This window comes from Brachionichthys hirsutus, chromosome 2 (assembly GCF_040956055.1).
Source record: "Brachionichthys hirsutus isolate HB-005 chromosome 2, CSIRO-AGI_Bhir_v1, whole genome shotgun sequence".
Lineage (NCBI taxonomy): Eukaryota > Metazoa > Chordata > Actinopteri > Lophiiformes > Brachionichthyidae > Brachionichthys > Brachionichthys hirsutus.
Window position 1 is genome coordinate 14,565,721 of NC_090898.1, and position 19,263 is coordinate 14,584,983.

Here is a 19,263-nt window from a genome sequence, read left to right on the forward strand (position 1 = left end):
TTTTGAGTTGTAATCTCGCTGGGCTGGTTTTACATCCCATTAAGTTGAAGAATCAAAAATAGTAATAATAAGTGCCAGTTTGAAAATATAAAAGGGAAAATATTTAGTGTTTGGAACCACGTGGTGTCTTCTTGGTGCTATATTACATCAACCGCCGTGTTTTTGTGGTTCCTTTCAAGCGTGGAGTGATGGGAGAGGAGTCCTGAAGGTGCTCCCCCCCCCAGTAGAACATTTGTTGTTGCGTTCCGGGCAGAGATGCTGGACGTGGATGCAGAGACGGCCGGCGGCGACCTGAAGGCCGAGGTGGGCCGGCTGACTTTGGAGCTGCAGGAGGCCACGGAGGAGAAGCTGCAGGCGGCCCGTTACGGTCTGGCGGTGCTGGAGGAGAGCGCTGCTCTCAAAATGAAGCACGGGCAGCTGGAAGAGGAACACGAAGCCCTCAAAGGGGAGCTGCAGCAGCTCAAGGAGGTGGGAACGCCCGAGGGATTCCGGAATTCTCCATCCGGTCTGTGTTGCTGGAGTTTGACCTTTCTGTCATTCGAATGGCGTCTATTTTTTTGGGTTGACGTGGTTTCTTCCCTGTTGACATAAGGCACGTCTAAAAGATGCAACAATGCAAAGAATATCCTTTCATTGTTTCACTAGCTGTTGGACAGAAATGACTTTCAACCACATAAAAAAAAAAGAATAAAAAAAAAAGGCACCAATATATGAAGATGAGGGTCTTGGATTGGAGCCATTACATCAAAGGATTTGGCATCTTACAGGGACAAGGTCAAATGAATGAGGTTTAATTATAATCAAATGTAATTTAATGACATCATTTGGGCAGATATGTGCCCCGCGGACCGTAGTTTGCCCACGACTGGTCTAGTGTATCAAAATTAGAGTTTTAAATGGTGAGAAAGGCGTTTCTAGGTGTCTTTTTATTAAAGGTTAACGGTGATCTTTGTTAAAGATGTCTGAGTTCTTCGCCTTGACCCCCCCCCCCCCCCTTTTTTTTTTTTGTCTCTAAAGGCGTTTGCAGATTCTGTGAGCAGCCAGAAGCGAGCGGCTGCTGACGGAGAGTGCCGGGAGGAGAGTTTACTGCAGGAGACGGCCACTAAGGAGGCTGCCATGGCAACACGCATGGAGGAAGTCCAGGCAGAGCTCAAGCAGGCGCGCCTGGCTCTGAGCAATGCCCACGCGGAAATCGATAGGCTGGGGGTGTCCTCCAACCAGCTGAAAAAGGTACGGCGACTCGCCGGGCGTTCGTTCTGCCGCGCGGCGCCAGCCGGAGGTCGCCACGGTGCACGGACGGAACCCCAAACGCTTCGCCGGCGGGCTCATTCCCGATCCCCGTCTTGTGTTCTGCAGGAGTGCGAGTGTCTGGAGGCAGAGAAAGGCCACCTGAGGGACGAAATGAAGGAGTATAAAGTACGCGAGGCGCGCCAGCTGCAGGACAACGGCGAGCTGGAAGACGAGAACATTTCTCTGCAGAAGCAAGTGTCCGTGTTGAAGGAGAACCAGGTCGGTCGCGTTTCCAGAACGGCGTGCGTTCAAATATGCTGATTACGCGTAATGTTGTCGTCGCCGTCGCGCACCGCTTGAACAAAAGTGCTTTGTGCGTGCAGCAAACTCTGATCGCTGATCTCCCTCGCATGCCTTTGTTGCCATAACTTCAGGACCGGATCGGGCCGGTTTGGAAAAGGCTGAGTCGGCGGCAAATGTTTGTTTTCTATTTCTGTATTTCTAGGGTGCTTATTTATTAAAGGAAATGCCCGAGCCATGAAATCTGAAGTCAAGTTCGGACTCTGATTTCTTACTTTCTGCCGTCTGTGCGTGTTTTGCTGTCCGTGTGTTTAAAACCACTGAACATGCCTGCTAACAACGAAGCGTAGTTCTGATGTCGGGCGGATTCCTGCGTCCCGTTGCTGCAGAGTTCAGCTACGGTTCCTGTGGACGTGCCTTCACCTGCGTTCCTTTTTGATCTTTGCGCAGGTCGAGTTCGAAGCGATGAAGCTGGAGCTGAGCCAGAAGAACGAGGAGCAGGAGGAGCAGCGGGCTCAGCTGGACGAGGCGGCGAGGCTGAGGGAGATCGCGGAGAGGCAGCTGGATGAGGCCCTGGAGGCCCTGAAGGAGGAGCGGGAGCAGAAGAACGCGCTGCGGCGAGAACTCTCCGCTCTCACGCTCAACCCCTTCGACTCTGTCGGGAGCCTGGAGCTCCACTTGGATCAGCTGGACGACAGTCAGGGGGAGGGGCAGGGAGGAGAGGGAAAGGGGGAGGAGCAAGACAGCGGCTTCGATAACGGTTCTGGCTTGGGGGGCCCCAAAAGCAACGGCCGCATCCATCGCTACTCGACCCCACGCAGCGGCGACTTGTTCCTGCGCGCTCCGGCCTCCGGGCTCGTCTCCGACCTCCTGAGCGAACTCCAGTTTTCAGACGGTCAAAAACTGAAGCAGCAGCTCCTGCAGGTAGGCGAGCGCAACATGATGGGAGGGGGGGGGGCTTCCTGCTTTAAACCACATCCTATGTGAAAGCGTGAGCCTGTCTACAGGAAGAGAAACCGCCTGGGGGCAATTTAAGCTCCTCCAACCTGCCGGGCAAATAAAGGGGTACTTGAGGAAATGAAGGAAGTCTGTCTCTGAGGGAAATAAATTATTCACGATGCACTTACATCAGAGGTTGGGTTAGGAAGAGCCTGCCAGCCAGATGTTGAATGAGGTCAGCATTAAATATTCCAAAGTGTGAAGGAGAATCCTTCAGCTTGAGAAGTCTAATCAATGATCAATAATGATCCCTCGTTTTTCTCTGTGTGTGTGTTTAGGCGGAGCGAGAGAAATCCACTCTGGTCAGCAAAGTGGAGGAGCTGCAGATGCAGCTGGTGATGTCCAAGCAGACCCTCAAGCAGCAGGAGGCCGAGGTGGGCTCTCTCACCCAGCGGCTGAAAGCTGCACGGGGCGGCGAGGAGGCGGGCGGGACGGCGAGCAGGGAGGGCGGCGGCGGCGGCGGCGAGGACCTGGACTACGAGGTGGACGCCAAGAGCAAAGAGGTGCTGGAGGCGCGCGTGCGCTCGGCCAGCGACGAGCTGCTGAAGCTGCGGGACGAGCTGTCTCAGGCGGGGGCGCGCTACGACGCGCTGGAGCAGCGGCACAGGCGGGAGAAGGACCGCTGGAGGGCCGAGGCCCAGGACCTGGCCGACAAGATCCGCCAGTGCATCAAGTCCAGCAAGCAGGACCAGGAGCGCATCGGCGAGCTGGAGGAGGAGATCGGAGCCACGCGGAAGGTGGCCGTGGACTCCGAGGGCCACCTGAGCGTCGCCCAGGAGGAGCTGCTGGCCTTCTCCGAGGAGCTGTCCAACCTCTACCACCACATCTGCGTGTGCAGCGACCTGACGCCCAAGCGGGTCACGCTGGATTACTACCGCGACGGCGCCAGGGCGGGCGCGCGGCGGCCGCACCACGGCCACGCCCAGCACAACGGCCAGAGGAGGCCGGCGCGGGCCGACGACGCGTTCGTCTCCAAAGCGTCCGCGCTGCAGTTCATGGGGGAGGTGGACAGCGCGGGGGCGGGGGCCGGCGGGGACGCGCCCAGCTGCCCCGGGTCCCCCACGCTGGACTTCAGGGACCCTTCAAACGTCCGCAACTTGGTGGCGGTCATCCGGTGCCAGGTGAAACACCTCCGGGTGAGTCGCGGCGCATCGGGTCGTTTATTGATCGGTGCCGGGGGGGGGGGGGGGGATCGCCTTAGCTCCTCAGCTCAGACGGTCAGATCCAGCACCTGGTGCAGGCCCGGCTGACACGTGTCTGGGTTTGAACCGATTGGATTATCAGAGATTAACGTTCGCAGAGAATCCCTTCAGGAGTCGGTCGTGTTTGGGAACCGTTCCCCGTCGCGTCGCTGAAAACACGTTTAAGCATCAGATGAATCGGCCCCGCCGAGTGAAGTCTGACCGACTCTCCGTGCTTCCCAGGTGGCGGTGGACCTCTGTCGCCAGAAGGGCGCCGTGCCCCACTCGGGGTTGAGCGGCGGCGGCGGCGAGCCGGAGCGCGACGCCGAAAGCCTCTTGGAGGAAGTGCTGAAGCTCAAGTCCCTTCTCAGCACCAAGCGGGAGCAGATTGCGACCCTCAGGACGGTCCTCAAGGCGAACAAACAGGCAGGGCACCAAAATGGCTTCCTCTGTGTCCATTGTTTGTCTGCGGTCCGATAAAGACCTCGCCAGCGGCGGCGTTTAATTGGTCGACCGGTTGCGGCGAGTCACAAGCGCCTGAAGTCGAGTTCAACTTGCGTGAACTCGGGACGGCTAATGAGCATTTCTCCTCGGGCGCTGCGTGAGCTGCGTCAGCCGTGACCTCAGCGGTTCCTCGCTCACGCGGCGCAGAAACGCAAACAAGCGCCCGAGGCGGTTCGCCTGACTCGGCTGTAAACCTCGAGACGCGAGGTCGCGACCCCGATTCGGGCTCCAGCGTTACAAAACGTGCGTTGGTTCGGTTTTACTTGTGCACAAAGACTCTGCCGAGTTTGTTGCCGCGGCTGATCTGTGTTTTATTTTGAAAGGGTCCAGACGCCTCTCGATGAGAGGAATCTGAAAATGAAACTCTCGGCCCGCTTCTTCCCCACGGAATAAACGACGCGGCCTGTCAAGTGCCCGAATCTGAAACGTGCTCGCGTTCTGGGGCACAAACTCCGAATCTGGGATTCCCGACGTCCCGACGTGCTTAAAAACAAGCCGGCTGCTTTCTCATGTCACCAGAATGTGCGTTTGAATTGTCTTCCTTTACCGCCACAGACTGCAGAGTTGGCTCTGTCCAACTTGAAGACCAAGTACGAGACGGAGAAGAGCTTGGTGTCGGAGACCATGACGAAATTGCGGAACGAGCTCAAAGCCTTGAAGGAGGACGCCGCCACCTTCTCGTCCCTCCGGGTCATGTTTGCCAGTCGGTAAGACGGTTTTGTTTCGTCGTGTCATTAAGTTAAATGTTCATTTTATTTGCCCCGTGACAGTCGAGTCGGCACAGAAACGAGTTCTATAATGAGCTTAGCGTTGTCGTTACGGCTGCAGACAAGCCACCGGTTCAGGTGAAGATTATGAACCACATGCGCTGCCCTGTGCCGGGGGGGTGGGGGGGGGGGCACAGACAGATTTGAAAGGAAAGACGCTCCACTAAATGGCTGTCCTCTTAGAATCTACTGACTTGGATTGGAGGAATGTTTTGCATTCGCGTCTTTCCCCCGATCTCATCGTTGGTCAGAAAAGCTTTCTGGACGTGCGTTGGTGCCTCTCAGCCGCGAGCCGGCATTTCCTGATCCCCCCAAGGAGGATCGGAGAGCAGTTTCAGCAGGCATCGGGATTACCGTTCAAAAGTTGTGTGGCGCCATCATGTGGCCAAATGCAGTTTTACACATATTACTAAAATTCATCCTGATCGGTTTTTCCCCAAAAATGATGAATAGTAAATAATTAAAAAATACTTTGAAGTACTGGGATAAAAAAAAAAAACTCATCAAATTAAAGCTCTTTATTTGACATCAAATTAAATTCTTTCATTTTGTAAGGCAAGGAAAACATAACCAGTTTGAGGAGCCTTTGTGATTCGTTTACTTCTGATTGACATAACAATCCATTAATGATCAGCAGGTGCTCAGCGCGCGCGTGTGTGTGTGTGTGTGTGTGTGTGACTTCGTCTTCGCCTGCTCCTGCATGCTTGCATGCTCTCTGCGCCCCCCAGGTGTGACCAGTACGTCACCCAGTTGGATGAGATGCAGCGGCAGCTGGCCGCGGCCGAGGACGAGAAGCGGACGCTGAACTCTCTGCTGCGTATGGCCATCCAGCAGAAACTGGCTCTCACTCAGCGGCTGGAGGACCTGGAGGCCCCCATGTCTCCCCACAGCTTAAACGGCAGCCCCCGCCGCTCCCGGGCCAAAGAGCTCGCCAGCAAGTCGGGCCGGGCTCCTCGGAGCCTCCGGAGCAGTCCCGCGCGCCCCCAGCTGAGGAGCAGCCCGCGGGCCAGCCCGGTTCTCGGCGCCGGCATTCCCACTATGGCCACGCACCACCTGCGAAGCCTCACCCGGAGCCTCCACACGAGCCCCGTAAGAACCGCTCTCTCTCTTTGTCCAGGCAGCCCCGCTCGGGCGAGCGACACGCCTCACAATGGCGGGGGTCTCCCCCCCCGGGACGCCACCTTCATTAGGAGTCGTAGCGTCGGTGGCGTTTTCAGCCCGGCGCGTTGTAGCGGTCGCTCCCCAACCCGTCCGGTCAGCAGCGAGTTAGCGGTTAAAACGCACGCCGGCGGTCCAAGAGGGGGCTCGTCGGCCCGGCGAGCTTCGGGCCCGTCACGCCAGGACACCTTCATCACGACTCGGGTTGTTCCCGCAGCTTCAACCAGGCGGAGGGCCTCTTTGTTCTCGCCATCCGCCGGTAATCTAACCTCTTCTAATGCTTTCTGCGTGCACGCTAACACGCCTGAGGCATGGGGTGGAAGCGAGCCGAGTCCGGACCGCAATCCGAGCGCAGTAGCAAGAGAACCGGCGGGTCGCCGGTCCGGTTCCGTGCAAGCGGGAGCGTTTCAGTCGGGCGCCGGCGCCTCTTGGGTCAATGCTAAATGTCCAGGCGGCCCGACGGCCACGCCCCTCGCTGGTCACAACCCCCCCGGTAAGAGCAGGATGCCCCCAGCCTGTAGGCCGTCGAGGCAACGATCGTCCACCGACGAAGGTCCCGGAAGGAAACCTCCGGGACCGCCTGCCCGGCCCGGGAGCTCCCATTCCAAACCGCCTCGCAGGAGATGAGATGAAAAAGCAGACGGGATCGTTCTCGGCGATAAAATACTCCAAAGCTGTTCAGTTTCATCAGAAGTTAGCAACAAGCTAATTTGTGCCGGGATCGAAACGTTCCCGATGACTTCAGAGCTTCTAAAGTACAAATGTACGGAAATGGAACATTTAAAATGGTGTCCAAGCGAAATGTTTATGATTCTCGGTGATCTTTAACTGGCTTCAAGTAGAATTATTTATTTTATTGTTTATATTAGAATTTACATAGAAAACAAACATCCAGACATAAAGGATGATAAGATGATAATACGGTTTATTTTAAATTGCAAAATCAACATGATGATCAATTGTTTAAAATATTTTTTGGATTAGAACAGTTGATTTTAAGGGTTTGAATTATTTAATTTATTTTTAAGATTTATTTTCATACATCAGTTTAAACGGCAGGGAGCCACTAATTTGCTGGATTTTCTTTTCCTTTTTATTAATCGGTTCATCCAAATAATTTGACCTGCTTTCGCTTTGTCTCAGTTTTCATGTGAACTAAACGTGTCTCTGTCTCTGTCCCTGTCCCCGTCTGTCTCTGTCCCCTCCCCCCGTCTCCGTAGCGCTGAAACACTCCTCTCATTACCCCGACCTCCTCTTCTCCGTGAGGATCTGTCTTCATGTTGACTCCCTGGCTCCTACCTCCTTTCCCGAATCAAGGCATCCTGTCCATCCCAGATACGACGCAACATTCCCCAGTCTGCACGCCATGGATCCAAAAAAAAAAACCCACATCTCTCATCCCCCCCGTCTTGGTTTTTCTGCTTGGAGCGGAGAAACCTGCATGCAGCCGGGAGGAGGATGAAGAGACAAACGTGCTGCTCATTTCTCTGTGAAGTCATTGATTGTGGATCCGACCTCCGTCCGGCCTCGTCCGAGGCTGAACCGTTGACAGTATTTATCCCAAACCCGGAGAGGTTTTGTCTGCTGTGCGTCTGTGAGCCTCCAGATCAACGGTGACCGTCTCGCCCCCTTGTAAAGTTGCAGTTTTTTTTTAGCCAACGAAGCCTCCGATTCGTTGTCTCTATCGGCCACGCCCTTTTAACCGTAGGCCAGTAAAAAAAAAAAACTGCCATTTCTTCGACTGGCAGAGAGACCGGCCATAAACTGCCCCCACCTCAGGTTAAACGCGGCGCGATCAGACGCGAGGCTTCTGAAACCGACGCGCTCCAACTATGCAGACCAAGTCGGGACAGCGCCGCCGTGCGTCTTTCCGTTTCTTACGGATCAGGGTTGGGTTTAAGAGCTCGATTCTGGATCGTCACGGATCATTCCTAACGTTTCCTGAAAAGCGGCGGGTTGCGGTTATTTCGCAGCAGCCATTTCTCATCTTTCGGGAGTCATCCAGGAGGATGCTGAGGCACCGAGTGTCTCGTTTGGTTCATGGGTTGTAAAAGACGTCTCTGAATCTTTAATGCTAACATTTTGTACCGTTCTCATTTGTCTTGGTCCCGCAGTCACAACAACGGTTCCCATTACGCGTCTGCTTTTCCTCTCTCAAACGGCTGAGCTTGACATTCATTTCTGTGTTTCATCGCTGCCGACGTATTCGTGCTCTGTAGAATAGGTGTAAACCCTCGGCAAGCCAGTTTCCTGCTCCCGCAATCGTGCTAAAGATCCGGATGCTTTTAGGGCTGCTGCGTGAAGGAGAAGGAATTTATAATGGCCCGTAAAATTAAGTGTTCAAAGTGAGACGAAACTTCCAATGTGAAATTTGAAAGGTCTCTTGAATATAGCAATCTATTGATCACCCCATCGTGAATTCTAGCTGGCTCTGGGAGGAGTTCTGTCAGGACGGCTAACGTCGACAGCGCTGCTCTCACGCGGTCCTTTTTATTAAACTGCTGTTTTTAAAACGCACCCTGCTGATTTATTTTTACTTTAAGTGCCTTGGTTTGGCTCTTCTCTTTTTAGGACTCTTACCACTTTCTTATTTCTAGGCCACCGTTCAACACTGTCCGAGTCGTTTGTCGAAGGAATAGATCCCTGAAGGAGCTTGCACAGTTCGTTTTTTTGCACTGAAGAAAGTGATATCTCATTTTGGTAAAAAAAATATTTTCATTTTCTGGCGAGCGTGTCGTTGTTTGATGTGAAATGAACTGTTATCAGTATTTTATTTTGAAGGACTCGTTACTGTAAGAAAATGGAAAAAAGATCAGGAAAACAGAAATAATGTTGAGTGTTGCAGTAAGGCTTTGAATGGGATGATGCTATTTATTGATCTGCCAGTCAGACGACTCGTTACTCCTAAAGTGAAAATGATTTAACATAATGTTATACGACTTTGGAGGTTGGAAATCGAATCCTTAATTTATTGAATTAACTCTGCAGATGAGTTTTTAATTTAATTAACATTTGTTTAATATTATGACTGTATTTGTGGTCTTCATCCTGTCTAAAATTGTCCTGGAGGGGTAACGTGCACACACACTGTATAATGCATTTGATGCTCCTAATTATGTGCATGCCAGTTCCTTTGATTGAATTCTGAACCACTTTTGTCATGGAGAATAAAACGAAGCCAACACTGTTAGCTGATGTGTTTGTTTTTATCATCCATAATAACACAGAGATGCTTGGTTTCCATCTTCATGGAAACAAACACAAACTCAGTTTGTTCAAAGATTAATGGGAAGCTTTATCCTCAGAGGCGGCGTCTCCCCTGAGCCGGTCCAGAGTCCGGAATGGCATCTGGTGTAAAACCTTTGCCGGAATTAAGCATGCAATCGACTAGAAGTTGCTCGTGTCTCAAAGCAAAAAATTGGCTCGCAGGTTTGCTCACGTCTCTGAACACTCGCATGTCGAGGTATTTCTGTTATGTTCTGTAACTAAAGGGGTCTTTGGCCATTTTTGTTTCCCTTGATTTTGAGTTATTTTAAATTAAAATAGAAGCAAATATGACACGTTTCATGTCATTGTGCACAAACTACTAGATGTATGTTGGGCAGGAGCAAAGCTGAAACGGCTTACAATGTTAAAAGATCAATATTTTAATAGTCCTTTCTAGAATTACTGTAATAAAATAGAGGGGGGGGGGGGCTTTCTCGCTGAATTTAATACTGTCTCGTAACGAATTAATTTAATGTCTCTTACTGAACGGATATGCTTTTTTTTCTCATTCCAAAATTCCTGCTTTTATTTCGAAATTATTAAGTTATCTTTGTGGTAAGTGCACATCCGGTTATCCGCGAGAACACTTCCGGAGCAGCTCAAATAGCGCCGTTCACTGGTTTAAATGAGGCGCTTCCACGGATTTATCCGGTTGACATTGGCGCAGAATCGTTATCGATTAATACGTCGCGTCATTCAGCGGGTCACCGGCGGAAAATTGACCACGTGACGTGAAACGGTGACGATGTCTCTGCCTGTCAGTGCTAATGCTAATGCTAACGCGGACCAGAAGGTTCTGCAGTATGAAAACTTCATCTCAGACGTCCTGCAGAGAGATCTACAGTAAGAGACGAAATTCCTAAATTAACGAGACTGTTTAATGTCATATTAAATCCCTCTGGAATATGTTCCATTTTTTTAATGCTGCATTTCAGTATTGTATTCATTTATAATTTGATACTTCGTCGAGTGTCACGTTTGAAACTGTTGACTGTGTTGCATTAATAAAGTTTATTTTGAATATTTAAACTCTGCTCGTCAGGAAGGTGTCGGAGCAACGAGATTCCATCTATGAGAAGATTTCACTGTACCTGCAGCTGAAGAACAGCATCCAGAGCTTGCAGGTCAGATTAAGTTTTTATTTATTTTTTTATTTTACGTATGATTTTTATATGATCGTACACATGAATGCAATTTTAAAATCCGAGAAAGTCAGCGGGAGTAAACGGTGTTGCCTGTTACAACCCGCTCGCCATTCAGCGGCGATGTCACGCTGTGCTCCTGCAGGAGTCCTGCTCCCAGCGGCTGAAGACGGAGGTCGATCTCGGCTGCAACTTCTACGTCCAGGCTGAAGTGTAAGCTGATCAACAACCGATCAATAACAATCCTGTTCACGCTTCTGCATTGAACCCAAGTGTGAAGGGGTTCCAGAGGACGTTGGTTGAGTAGGCCCGGGTCGCGTTAGCATTCAAGCTGCTAAAAGCTCATGTGAACCGGACCGGGTCCGGATGTGGTTTGAGTTTATGATCAAAAGTGCAGCTCGACTCGCCTTCAGCTTTAGTCGTAAATGTATCCACCCTGTCAAAATAAAATAAAACATCATATTAATAAATGATTGACATAAAAAGAATAAAAATAAACCAGCCTAATACATTAACAGCAACAGAATCCCTCCAGTCCACTCAGCAGTAGGACCAGGGGACCCCGTCCCTTTAGCAGTGTGAATGCTAATGGGTCCTGGTCTACACTGACCAGCGCCCTCTGAAAGAAGAATAGCCCGATGACCTGAGATCGGGTTGTCCGGGACGGATGCTGAAGCAGATCTTGTTCTCAGCTGTAAAAAAATATATATATATAAGTAATGTAAGTAATAAAACATTCAAGATGGACTTTTTAAACTCCGCCCCCCCCCTCTACTTTTCCATCAGTGAGGACTCGTCCAGAATCTTCGTGGCGGTCGGTTACGGTTTCTTCGTGGAGATGAGCCATGACGAAGCTCTGCGATTCATCGACAAAAAGACGAATCAGCTCACGGCGTCAGTACACGTTCTTCTTCTGTGGTTTTAGAGCTGCATCAACTGTCAAGACAACACTTTTTTTTTTTTAAATCATTATCTCAAAGTAATGTAGAAGAATATCTGTCATGTATTAGCTCAATGCTAGTTGATCCCATTATTCTGAATGAGATATGCTGTGCGTTTCAGCTTCACGGAGCAGCTCACCAAAGACTCGGCTAAGATTAAAGCCAACATTCGGATGGTGCTGGAGGTCAGTTCATCAGGTCGGTTCTGGTTTTTTGCCAGCAGACGAGAGGGCTGATTGGCTGTCGTCTTCTCCTCCTCCTCCTCCTCAGGGACTGCGTGAGCTGCAGGGTCTCTCGGACCTCCCAGAGGACAGAAGAAGAGACGTGCTTTAGGCCTGCTCGGCTCAGGAGACGTTCAGACTGGTGACGCTGGTTTAATGTTTAATCAAACTGTTCATGTTCTGAAGTCATGTGGAAAAAACCTCCACGTCACAGGAGCAGCGTGTCCCTAGGGGGCGCTGCTGAGTTAAAGAGGAGTCCAAGATCCTAAAGGAGGCGATTTTGAGTCTCAAAAAATGTCCTCAGGATTCATTATTATATGTACACCCATTTATATCTACCAACAGGAGCAGCTGACGTAGCTGCTGATGTCTTTGTCTTCAATTGGGTGACGGATGATATTAGCATCTGTCAGGTTAGCAACAGCCTCCCGTTTCCCAGTGAGCGGACGAAAAGCAACGACTCATTTATTGACCTACAGACTCAGTGTTTAGCCTAGCTTAGCATGAAGATTGGAAATTGGGAAATTTGGCAAAGTCAGTCACTAAAATTTAGTTAAGGGTGTATCCGTACCGCTTCAAAATAAAATGCTTTTCAGGTGGGGGTGGGGGGGTAGAAAAAAAGCTTTTCCTGGGGATGACCTTTTTAGCCACTGTGTATTAAACTGATAAATAAATATATAAGCACAGAAGCCTGGAGATGGTTGGATTCCTTATGTTTGGCCCAAACCTCTCCCTATGTTGGGTAATCTGATTACTTCAGCAATTAATTTTATTTCAAGGGTGTATGAAGCAATGGGACACCAGAGAGAGACGGGGTTTAACCTCTGGTCATAATGATTTAACTTATTGAATAATTCGTGTGACTTTAGTGAAGATCTACAGCACTTTAATATGACCAGAAGAGGTCACATTATCCCTGAGCATTGCTGTATTGTGCAATAATTATTAAATTAATTTAATAATTCATGCCTAATTATTCCAGTTCACTCATATTTATATTGTTTATTCCAAGATATAATTTGTTTTTGTTAAATAGACGTGATCTAATGAGTATTATTAAACGAAAAAGAAACACGAGCTAAGAGCTGCTTAGTCACCAGCTCTGAGCTCGTTGCCATGGAAACTGGATGCTAAGAGGATCAGCCAATGTGTCTGATAAAGATTCTAATGTTCAACAAAATGCATTCTTTTACAAAATCCACACAGCAGAGGAAATATGAGTGTTATTTTGAAATTCCCTACAGGAAGTGCTTTATTCGTATTTCCGGTACCTTGACTGACAAAGTATTACAGAGCCGTTCGTCGCAACAAGAACAAACAGCGGGAGAACAACCTTTAAGTGATGCCTTCAGTCGGCAGTCTGCCCCGAAAGACCCCGGAGGATTTTACGAACTGCGTTCCGTCCGTCTCGGCGGACTCCGGACGGTTCCTCGTGAACTCCAGCCCGCAGTCGGCAGCGCTGTTCGGGGGGGATGACGCACCAGCAGCAGGGGAAGGCGGGGCGGGCTGTCACGGTAGCAGGCTAGGCTAGCTGAGTAGCACTCGAGGCTAACAGCCTTCGCCTCCGTAAAAAACGAAACTTAGATTAACTTTATGTTGTTGGAAACATGAATAGCGGTTCAAATGGCTCCTCTGGAATCTTCTTAGAGTTTAAATATATTATTATTTTTGTTTAAGTCGCGTCAGCCTGCTTTGTGAGCATTGTTAGCTTACGAGCTAGTTAGCTCCCAGCAGCTAGTGTCAACACAGCAAGACATAGCGGATATAACATCTCTATTACCGCCACAGAAACATGCTGAACTCGCGTGTTTATGCTAGCACAAAGCTATTCGATATTATGTAACACTAAGATAAAGGCTTTAAGCCTGCCTTCCGTCGGTTTCTAACCCCGTTACCGTCCGTGCTGGTGTTTGTCGGACTGGATTTACGAGCTGTCGCTGACTGTTTATGTTAGCATGGAGCGACGGGAGCCCAGCAGCAGCAGCTCGGAGCCGTTACGTAACGCCAGCGAGCCGCGGAAGAAGCTCCCGAACGTCGCCTCTCCATCCAGACTTTGACATCTATAAACTGCTCCGACAACAGACCCCCCCCCAAAAAAAAAGAAACCCCCAAGCAAATACGGACAGAAAAGCGATCCACTACAGCCCAGCAGTATGGACCGGGATTGAACCCGCCGAGGACGGAATCCTGAGCTGAATATGGATTCAACCCCGCTGATAAACGGTAATTGTGAAATTGCTCCATGCTGTTTGTGTTTCTCTGCGGCAACAGGTGTGAAAGCAACGAGTCCTGCAGCAGCTCCATCTTTGTGTTATTATAATGATTGCAGGGGGGGGGGGGGCATGATGCATGTGAAAACTTGCAGCCTGATAATATTTCTCCACCCTTTTAAGAAACCCAGAGAACGTCACCAGCTGCGTTTTAAGAACGGAACCAGATATAAAGACGGTGAAGAGTCCCCACATGAAAGACCCTTCAGAACAGCGCTGTACAATACAGTAAACAAATAGAGTGCGCGCACACACACACACACACACACACACACACACACACACACATTTGAGTGTGGTGAAGAAAGGCATTAGTGTGCAGTAAAGAAAATAAGTACAGTGCAGTAGAGTGTGAAGTAAAAAAGAAATGAAGGGTCTGAAGAAAAGCAGTGTAGTAAAAAAAAATGCAGTGACGAATTATAAAAACACGGTGGAGTAAAGTAAAGAGTAAGGAAGCAGTAGATCGAAATGACAGAGTGGAGTAGATGACTTAATGTTGATTGTTGCTATGGTAACAGGTAAGTCAGTGACGTAATATAACACGTTGTCCTGACTCTGACGCGTGTCAACGTTTGTGAAATGTTCATCTTTTGTGTGATAATTATGCGAGTGAAACAACAGGATGAACAGAATGTTGGGTCGACTCAGAACCAGCAGAACCAGCTGGGCCACCTCGGTCATGCAGACCTACGACAATGCGCTACGGTTGTAGCCGTAGCATTAGAATTAGCTGGTAGCTGCAGCATTAGAATTAGCTGGTAGCTGCAGCATTAGAATTAGCTGGTAGCTGCAGCATTAGAATTAGCTGGTAGCTGCAGCATTAGAATTAGCTGGTAGCTGCAGCATTAGAATTAGCTGGTAGCTGCAGCATTAGAATTAGCTGTTAGCTGCAGCATTAGAATTAGCTGGTAGCTGCAGCATTAGAATTAGCTGTTGGCTGCAGCATTAGAATTAGCTGGTAGCTGCAGCATTAGAATTAGCTGGTAGCTGCAGCATTAGAATTAGCTGTTAGCTGCAGCGTTAGAATTAGCTGTTAGCTGCAGCATTAGAATTAGCTGTTGGCTGCAGCATTAGAATTAGCTGGTAGCTATAGCATTAGAATTAGCTGTTAGCTGCAGCATTAGAATTAGCTGTTAGCTGCAGCATTAGAATTAGCTGGTAGCTGCAGCATTAGAATTAGCTGGTAGCTGCAGCATTAAAATTAGCTGTTAGCTATAGCATTAGAATTAGCTGGTAGCTGTAGCATTAGAATTAGCTGTTAGCTGCAGCAGATGTTGCTTTTTCCGACGCTGTCCTTCTGTCGGCCTTCAGCGATGGACCCCTCCATCACTCTCTGGCAGTTCCTGCTGCACCTGCTGGAGGACCAGCGGCAGTGTCACCTGATCTCCTGGACGGGTGAGGACGGAGAGTTCAAGCTGCTGGACGCTGAGGAAGTCGCGCGCCTGTGGGGACTCCGCAAGAACAAGCACAACATGAACTACGACAAGCTGAGCCGAGCTCTACGGTACTACTATGACAAGGTACTGCACTGACGATAGTACAGGAAATACTTCTGATCTTGTGGCTGGTGGTCAGCACGGCGCTTTGTGTCTGTAGAACATCATAAAGAAGGTGAGCGGTCAAAAGTTCGTCTATAAGTTCGTCAGTCAGCCCGACCCCTCCCTCCCCGAGGGGGGAGAGGACGTCGCCGAGACCAACAGTCAGTCGAAGGGCATCGGGGGGGCGACCTCAGCCTGTCAGTCGAAGGGCTTGCCACAGGTACACACTTCCCTTCCTTCGGCTTCAGATACTCTGATACGAGTCCGTTGATTAATTTCCATATCGATTCTCAGCGCTCGTCACCAAGCAACTCCCAGAAAAGCTCCCGTAACGACTACATGAAGTCTGGCCTGTACTCCACCTTCACCATCCAATCGCTGCAGGGCGCGCCCAACCCACGGCCAATCAAGACGGAGCTCCTGCTGCAGCTAGACTCCACCCCCAAGGCCGATCGCACGCCCAGAGAGGTGAGTGAGAGACGACGCGTAAAGACTGTTTGTTGAGCCAATGACCTTCCTCCTCCTCCTCCTCAGGTGTGTGTATTGGAGTCCAACCCTCCTCCGTCAGTGGGAGGAGCCATCGACTCCTCTCTCCAGGTGATTGTCACTCAGCCGTCTCCGTGTCAAACTCCAGCTCTCAGCCCGCAGATGCCAACCAACACCTCCAGCCAATCACAGGTCAGCATCATGCCCTGCCCTGTGATTGGTCGGTTTCAGTCATTCTTGTAGTTTAAGTTTTTTTTAAAGTGGTGACGCAGAAAGAGGGGTCATGATGGACTGAGTACTTAAAACAACGGCGGTCTTTAAACGCATCACGAAGAGATTTCCCCCTTTGTTTGTCTCTTTTTTTTTTTCCCAGAATCCTCCTGCTCCTCTTCTGAGCGAACCTCCTCAGATTTATCTCACCAATGTCGGGGATCCCTCCTCCCTCATCCCCCTCGGGCCCGTCAACGGGTCGGCCAATCCCGTTCCTCCTGCCAACGTGCCAATGGGGCCGCAGCAGGATGGCTGCGGGGGAGCTGGATTCACTCCGCAGCCTCCTCCTCCTCCTCCTCCTCCTGTGTTCATCATCATCAACTCTTCTCCCCACCAGCAGCAGCAGCAGCAGCAGCAGCAGGCGGCCTTGATGCAAGCTCTTCCCACCGCTGTTCCTTCCGCTGCTGCCCCTCCCTCCGGCAGACCTCCTCTTCCCCCCATCGTCATCAAGGAGGAGAACCTGCCGTCGGAGGAGGAGATACTGGAGATGGTGTCTCTGGAGGAGAAACAAATGGAGGAGGTGAGAAGTTCTAAATGCAGTTTTAATCTGATGCCGGATCAGCAACGTAACGGCGCCCTCGTCACTCCGCTCCTCGCAGGTTCCTCAGCTGATCTGTGACCCCGGGGAGCCCGAGTCGCCCCTCCCCACGGCGGAAGGCCCGCCCTCTCCCTGCGCCGGGGAGGCCGGGGTCGGAGTTCAGCCGCCTGCAGAGGAAGGCGGAAGGAAGGGCGTGGTCACAGGTAACCGGACAAAGTGCCTTTGAGCATTTACATAAACACGTCTGGGTGGTCTGACGTCTCCTGATGTCCCTCTTCTGTGTCTCCGTCAGATCCGTCCGTACCGTCTCTGACGTCCTCCATACTCGCCACCTCCACATCGTATGCACTTCCTCCCAAACCGAAGAAACCTCGGGGCCTGGAGCTGCCCTCCTCACCCTCCCTGCCCCCCGGCCTCTCCCTGGATAAGGTGCGACTCCTGCTGTACTGTTTGTAATTATCAATAAAGTTATTCAATGCCACCGGATGATCATCATCCGCTGTTTCCTCTGCAGGTGAACGCAGCCGTCAACAGTTTATTGGCTCCCGGATCGGCGACCAACACGCTCACGCCGACTGTCATCACCTCCCACGCCCTGGTAACACCCCCCCCCCCAGAGAACAGCTGTTAGAAATGACCGCGTCCTAAGTCGTTCTTGTCTGTCTGTTGGTTCCAGACGCCGGTCCTTTTGACTCCCAGCCCGCTTCCCTCCAACATCCATTTCTGGAGCACGCTCAGTCCCATTGCTCCTCGCTCACCGGCCAAACTCTCTTTCCAGGTAGAACAGGAATGAAATGATGATTCGCGTGATGGCGGCAATTCAGAGCGACACTGAATCTATTTATATTAGCATTTATTAACACGGTTCTGTCAACATGCAACACCTGCTACTAGCTACTTCCAGCTACTTTCAGCTACTAGCTACTAGCTACTTCCAGCTACTTCCAGCTACCAGCTATTTCCAGCTACTAGCTACTTCCAGCTACTTTCAGCTACTAGCTACTAGCTACTTCCAGCTACTTCCAGCTACCAGCTATTTCCAGCTACTAGCTACTTCCAGCTACTAGCTACTAGCTACTTCCAGCTACTAGCTACTTCCAGCTACTTTCAGCTACTAGCTACTAGCTACTTCCAGCTACTTCCAGCTACCAGCTATTTCCAGCTACTAGCTACTCCAGCTACTAGCTACTAGCTACTTCCAGCTACTAGCTACTTCCAGCTACTTTCAGCTACTAGCTACTAGCTACTTCCAGCTACTAGCTACTTCCAGCTACTAGCTATTTCCAGCTACTAGCTACTAGCTATTTCCAGCTACTAGCTACTTCCAGCTACCAGCTATTTCCAGCTACTAGCTACTTCCAGCTACTTTCAGCTACTAGCTACTAGCTACTTCCAGCTACTTCCAGCTACCAGCTATTTCCAGCTACTAGCTACTCCAGCTACTAGCTACTAGCTACTTCCAGCTACTAGCTACTTCCAGCTACTTTCAGCTACTAGCTACTAGCTACTTCCAGCTACTAGCTACTTCCAGCTACTAGCTATTTCCAGCTACTAGCTACTAGCTATTTCCAGCTACTAGCTACTTCCAGCTACTAGCTAAATCCTGCTACTAGCTACTTCCAGCTACTAGCTGTTACTGGCTGTTTTTTTAAAATCTTTTAAGACTTTACTAATCACAAAGAACATGCTGAGAATCAAAGGCTCCCGTTTTGTTCACGAGGAACTGGAGAACTGGTATTTGTGTGGAACGTTACTCGGCTACGGTTCATTTGTTCAGCTCCTCGGAGCAAACAGTAGCACGATCCAAAAACATGCAAATATTTGTAAAAAGCTTCAACAATAAAAATCAGTTACTCAGTGAAATAAAAATGTTTGTGTGTGTGTGTCACATGACGTCGACATGATGACATCACCGCCCGTGTCTCTGTGTCTCTCCAGTTTCCGTCTAACGGCAGCAACCAGATCCACATCCCGGCCCTGAGTGTCGACGGTCTCTCCACCCCCGTGGTTCTGTCCCCCGGACCCCAGAAACCCTGAGCCCTTGGCAGACTCACGCTCGGCCGTAGAACTCTCCTTGCCCCCCCGGTTCTGAGACTGGAACCGGGAACGGTGCTATTTATTGGGCGCCAGTAAGAATGGCATTCGTGTCAGTGAATGGGGGACCTTTGACCCAGCTTGGAGAACGAGACCTGACTGCCGGACACGCTGGAGGCTGCTTCTTCTTCGTTGCTGTGACGACGGGAGAATGGGATGCTTCTTTTCCTCATCTCGTCTGGAGGAGGAGGATATGTTTCTTCGACTGAATCGGTTTGTCAAAATGTTCTAAATGGAACAAGCTGGAACCAGATGTTGAGCTTTTACTCGAGAAACGACGACAGACCAATCAGGAATGCTCTCCAGCCGCTCCTGCAGCACCGTCTTTGCTCATGATTTTGTTTATTTATTTGTTTC

General features: G+C 50.3%; 3 protein-coding genes and 1 long non-coding RNA gene across 4 annotated transcripts; 3 read left to right on the top strand and 1 right to left on the bottom strand.

The window, feature by feature from the left end:
• The first annotated feature begins 255 nt into the window (after positions 1–255).
• zgc:162200 (uncharacterized protein LOC558638 homolog) lies at positions 256–7,365 on the top strand. Its single transcript, XM_068753860.1, has 9 exons — positions 256–468; positions 1,018–1,230; positions 1,357–1,509; positions 1,981–2,454; positions 2,808–3,665; positions 3,954–4,136; positions 4,770–4,921; positions 5,710–6,070; positions 7,360–7,365. Exons 1-9 carry the CDS (start codon positions 256–258, stop codon positions 7,363–7,365), a joined length of 2,613 nt encoding a protein of 870 aa, XP_068609961.1.
• Positions 7,366–9,996: 2,631 nt separating this feature from the next.
• uxt (ubiquitously-expressed, prefoldin-like chaperone) lies at positions 9,997–12,588 on the top strand. The gene is made up of 6 exons (XM_068749221.1): positions 9,997–10,249; positions 10,449–10,530; positions 10,694–10,761; positions 11,335–11,442; positions 11,611–11,674; positions 11,760–12,588. Exons 1-6 carry the CDS (start codon positions 10,152–10,154, stop codon positions 11,820–11,822), a joined length of 483 nt encoding a protein of 160 aa, XP_068605322.1. The 5' UTR covers positions 9,997–10,151; the 3' UTR covers positions 11,823–12,588.
• Positions 10,568–11,347, bottom strand: LOC137905003 (uncharacterized). The gene is made up of 3 exons (XR_011105823.1): positions 11,324–11,347; positions 11,192–11,240; positions 10,568–10,984 (listed from the first exon to the last, which is right to left on the bottom strand). It is a non-coding gene; the product is annotated as an uncharacterized lncRNA (long non-coding RNA).
• Positions 12,589–13,908: 1,320 nt separating the features above from the next.
• Positions 13,909–18,849, top strand: elk1 (ETS transcription factor ELK1). Its single transcript, XM_068751424.1, has 11 exons — positions 13,909–13,933; positions 15,292–15,500; positions 15,577–15,738; positions 15,813–15,986; positions 16,053–16,196; positions 16,378–16,794; positions 16,874–17,015; positions 17,105–17,241; positions 17,327–17,410; positions 17,489–17,590; positions 18,751–18,849. The coding sequence occupies exons 1-11, from the start codon at positions 13,909–13,911 to the stop codon at positions 18,847–18,849; spliced, it is 1,695 nt and encodes a 564-aa protein (XP_068607525.1).
• Positions 18,850–19,263: the final 414 nt, after the last annotated feature.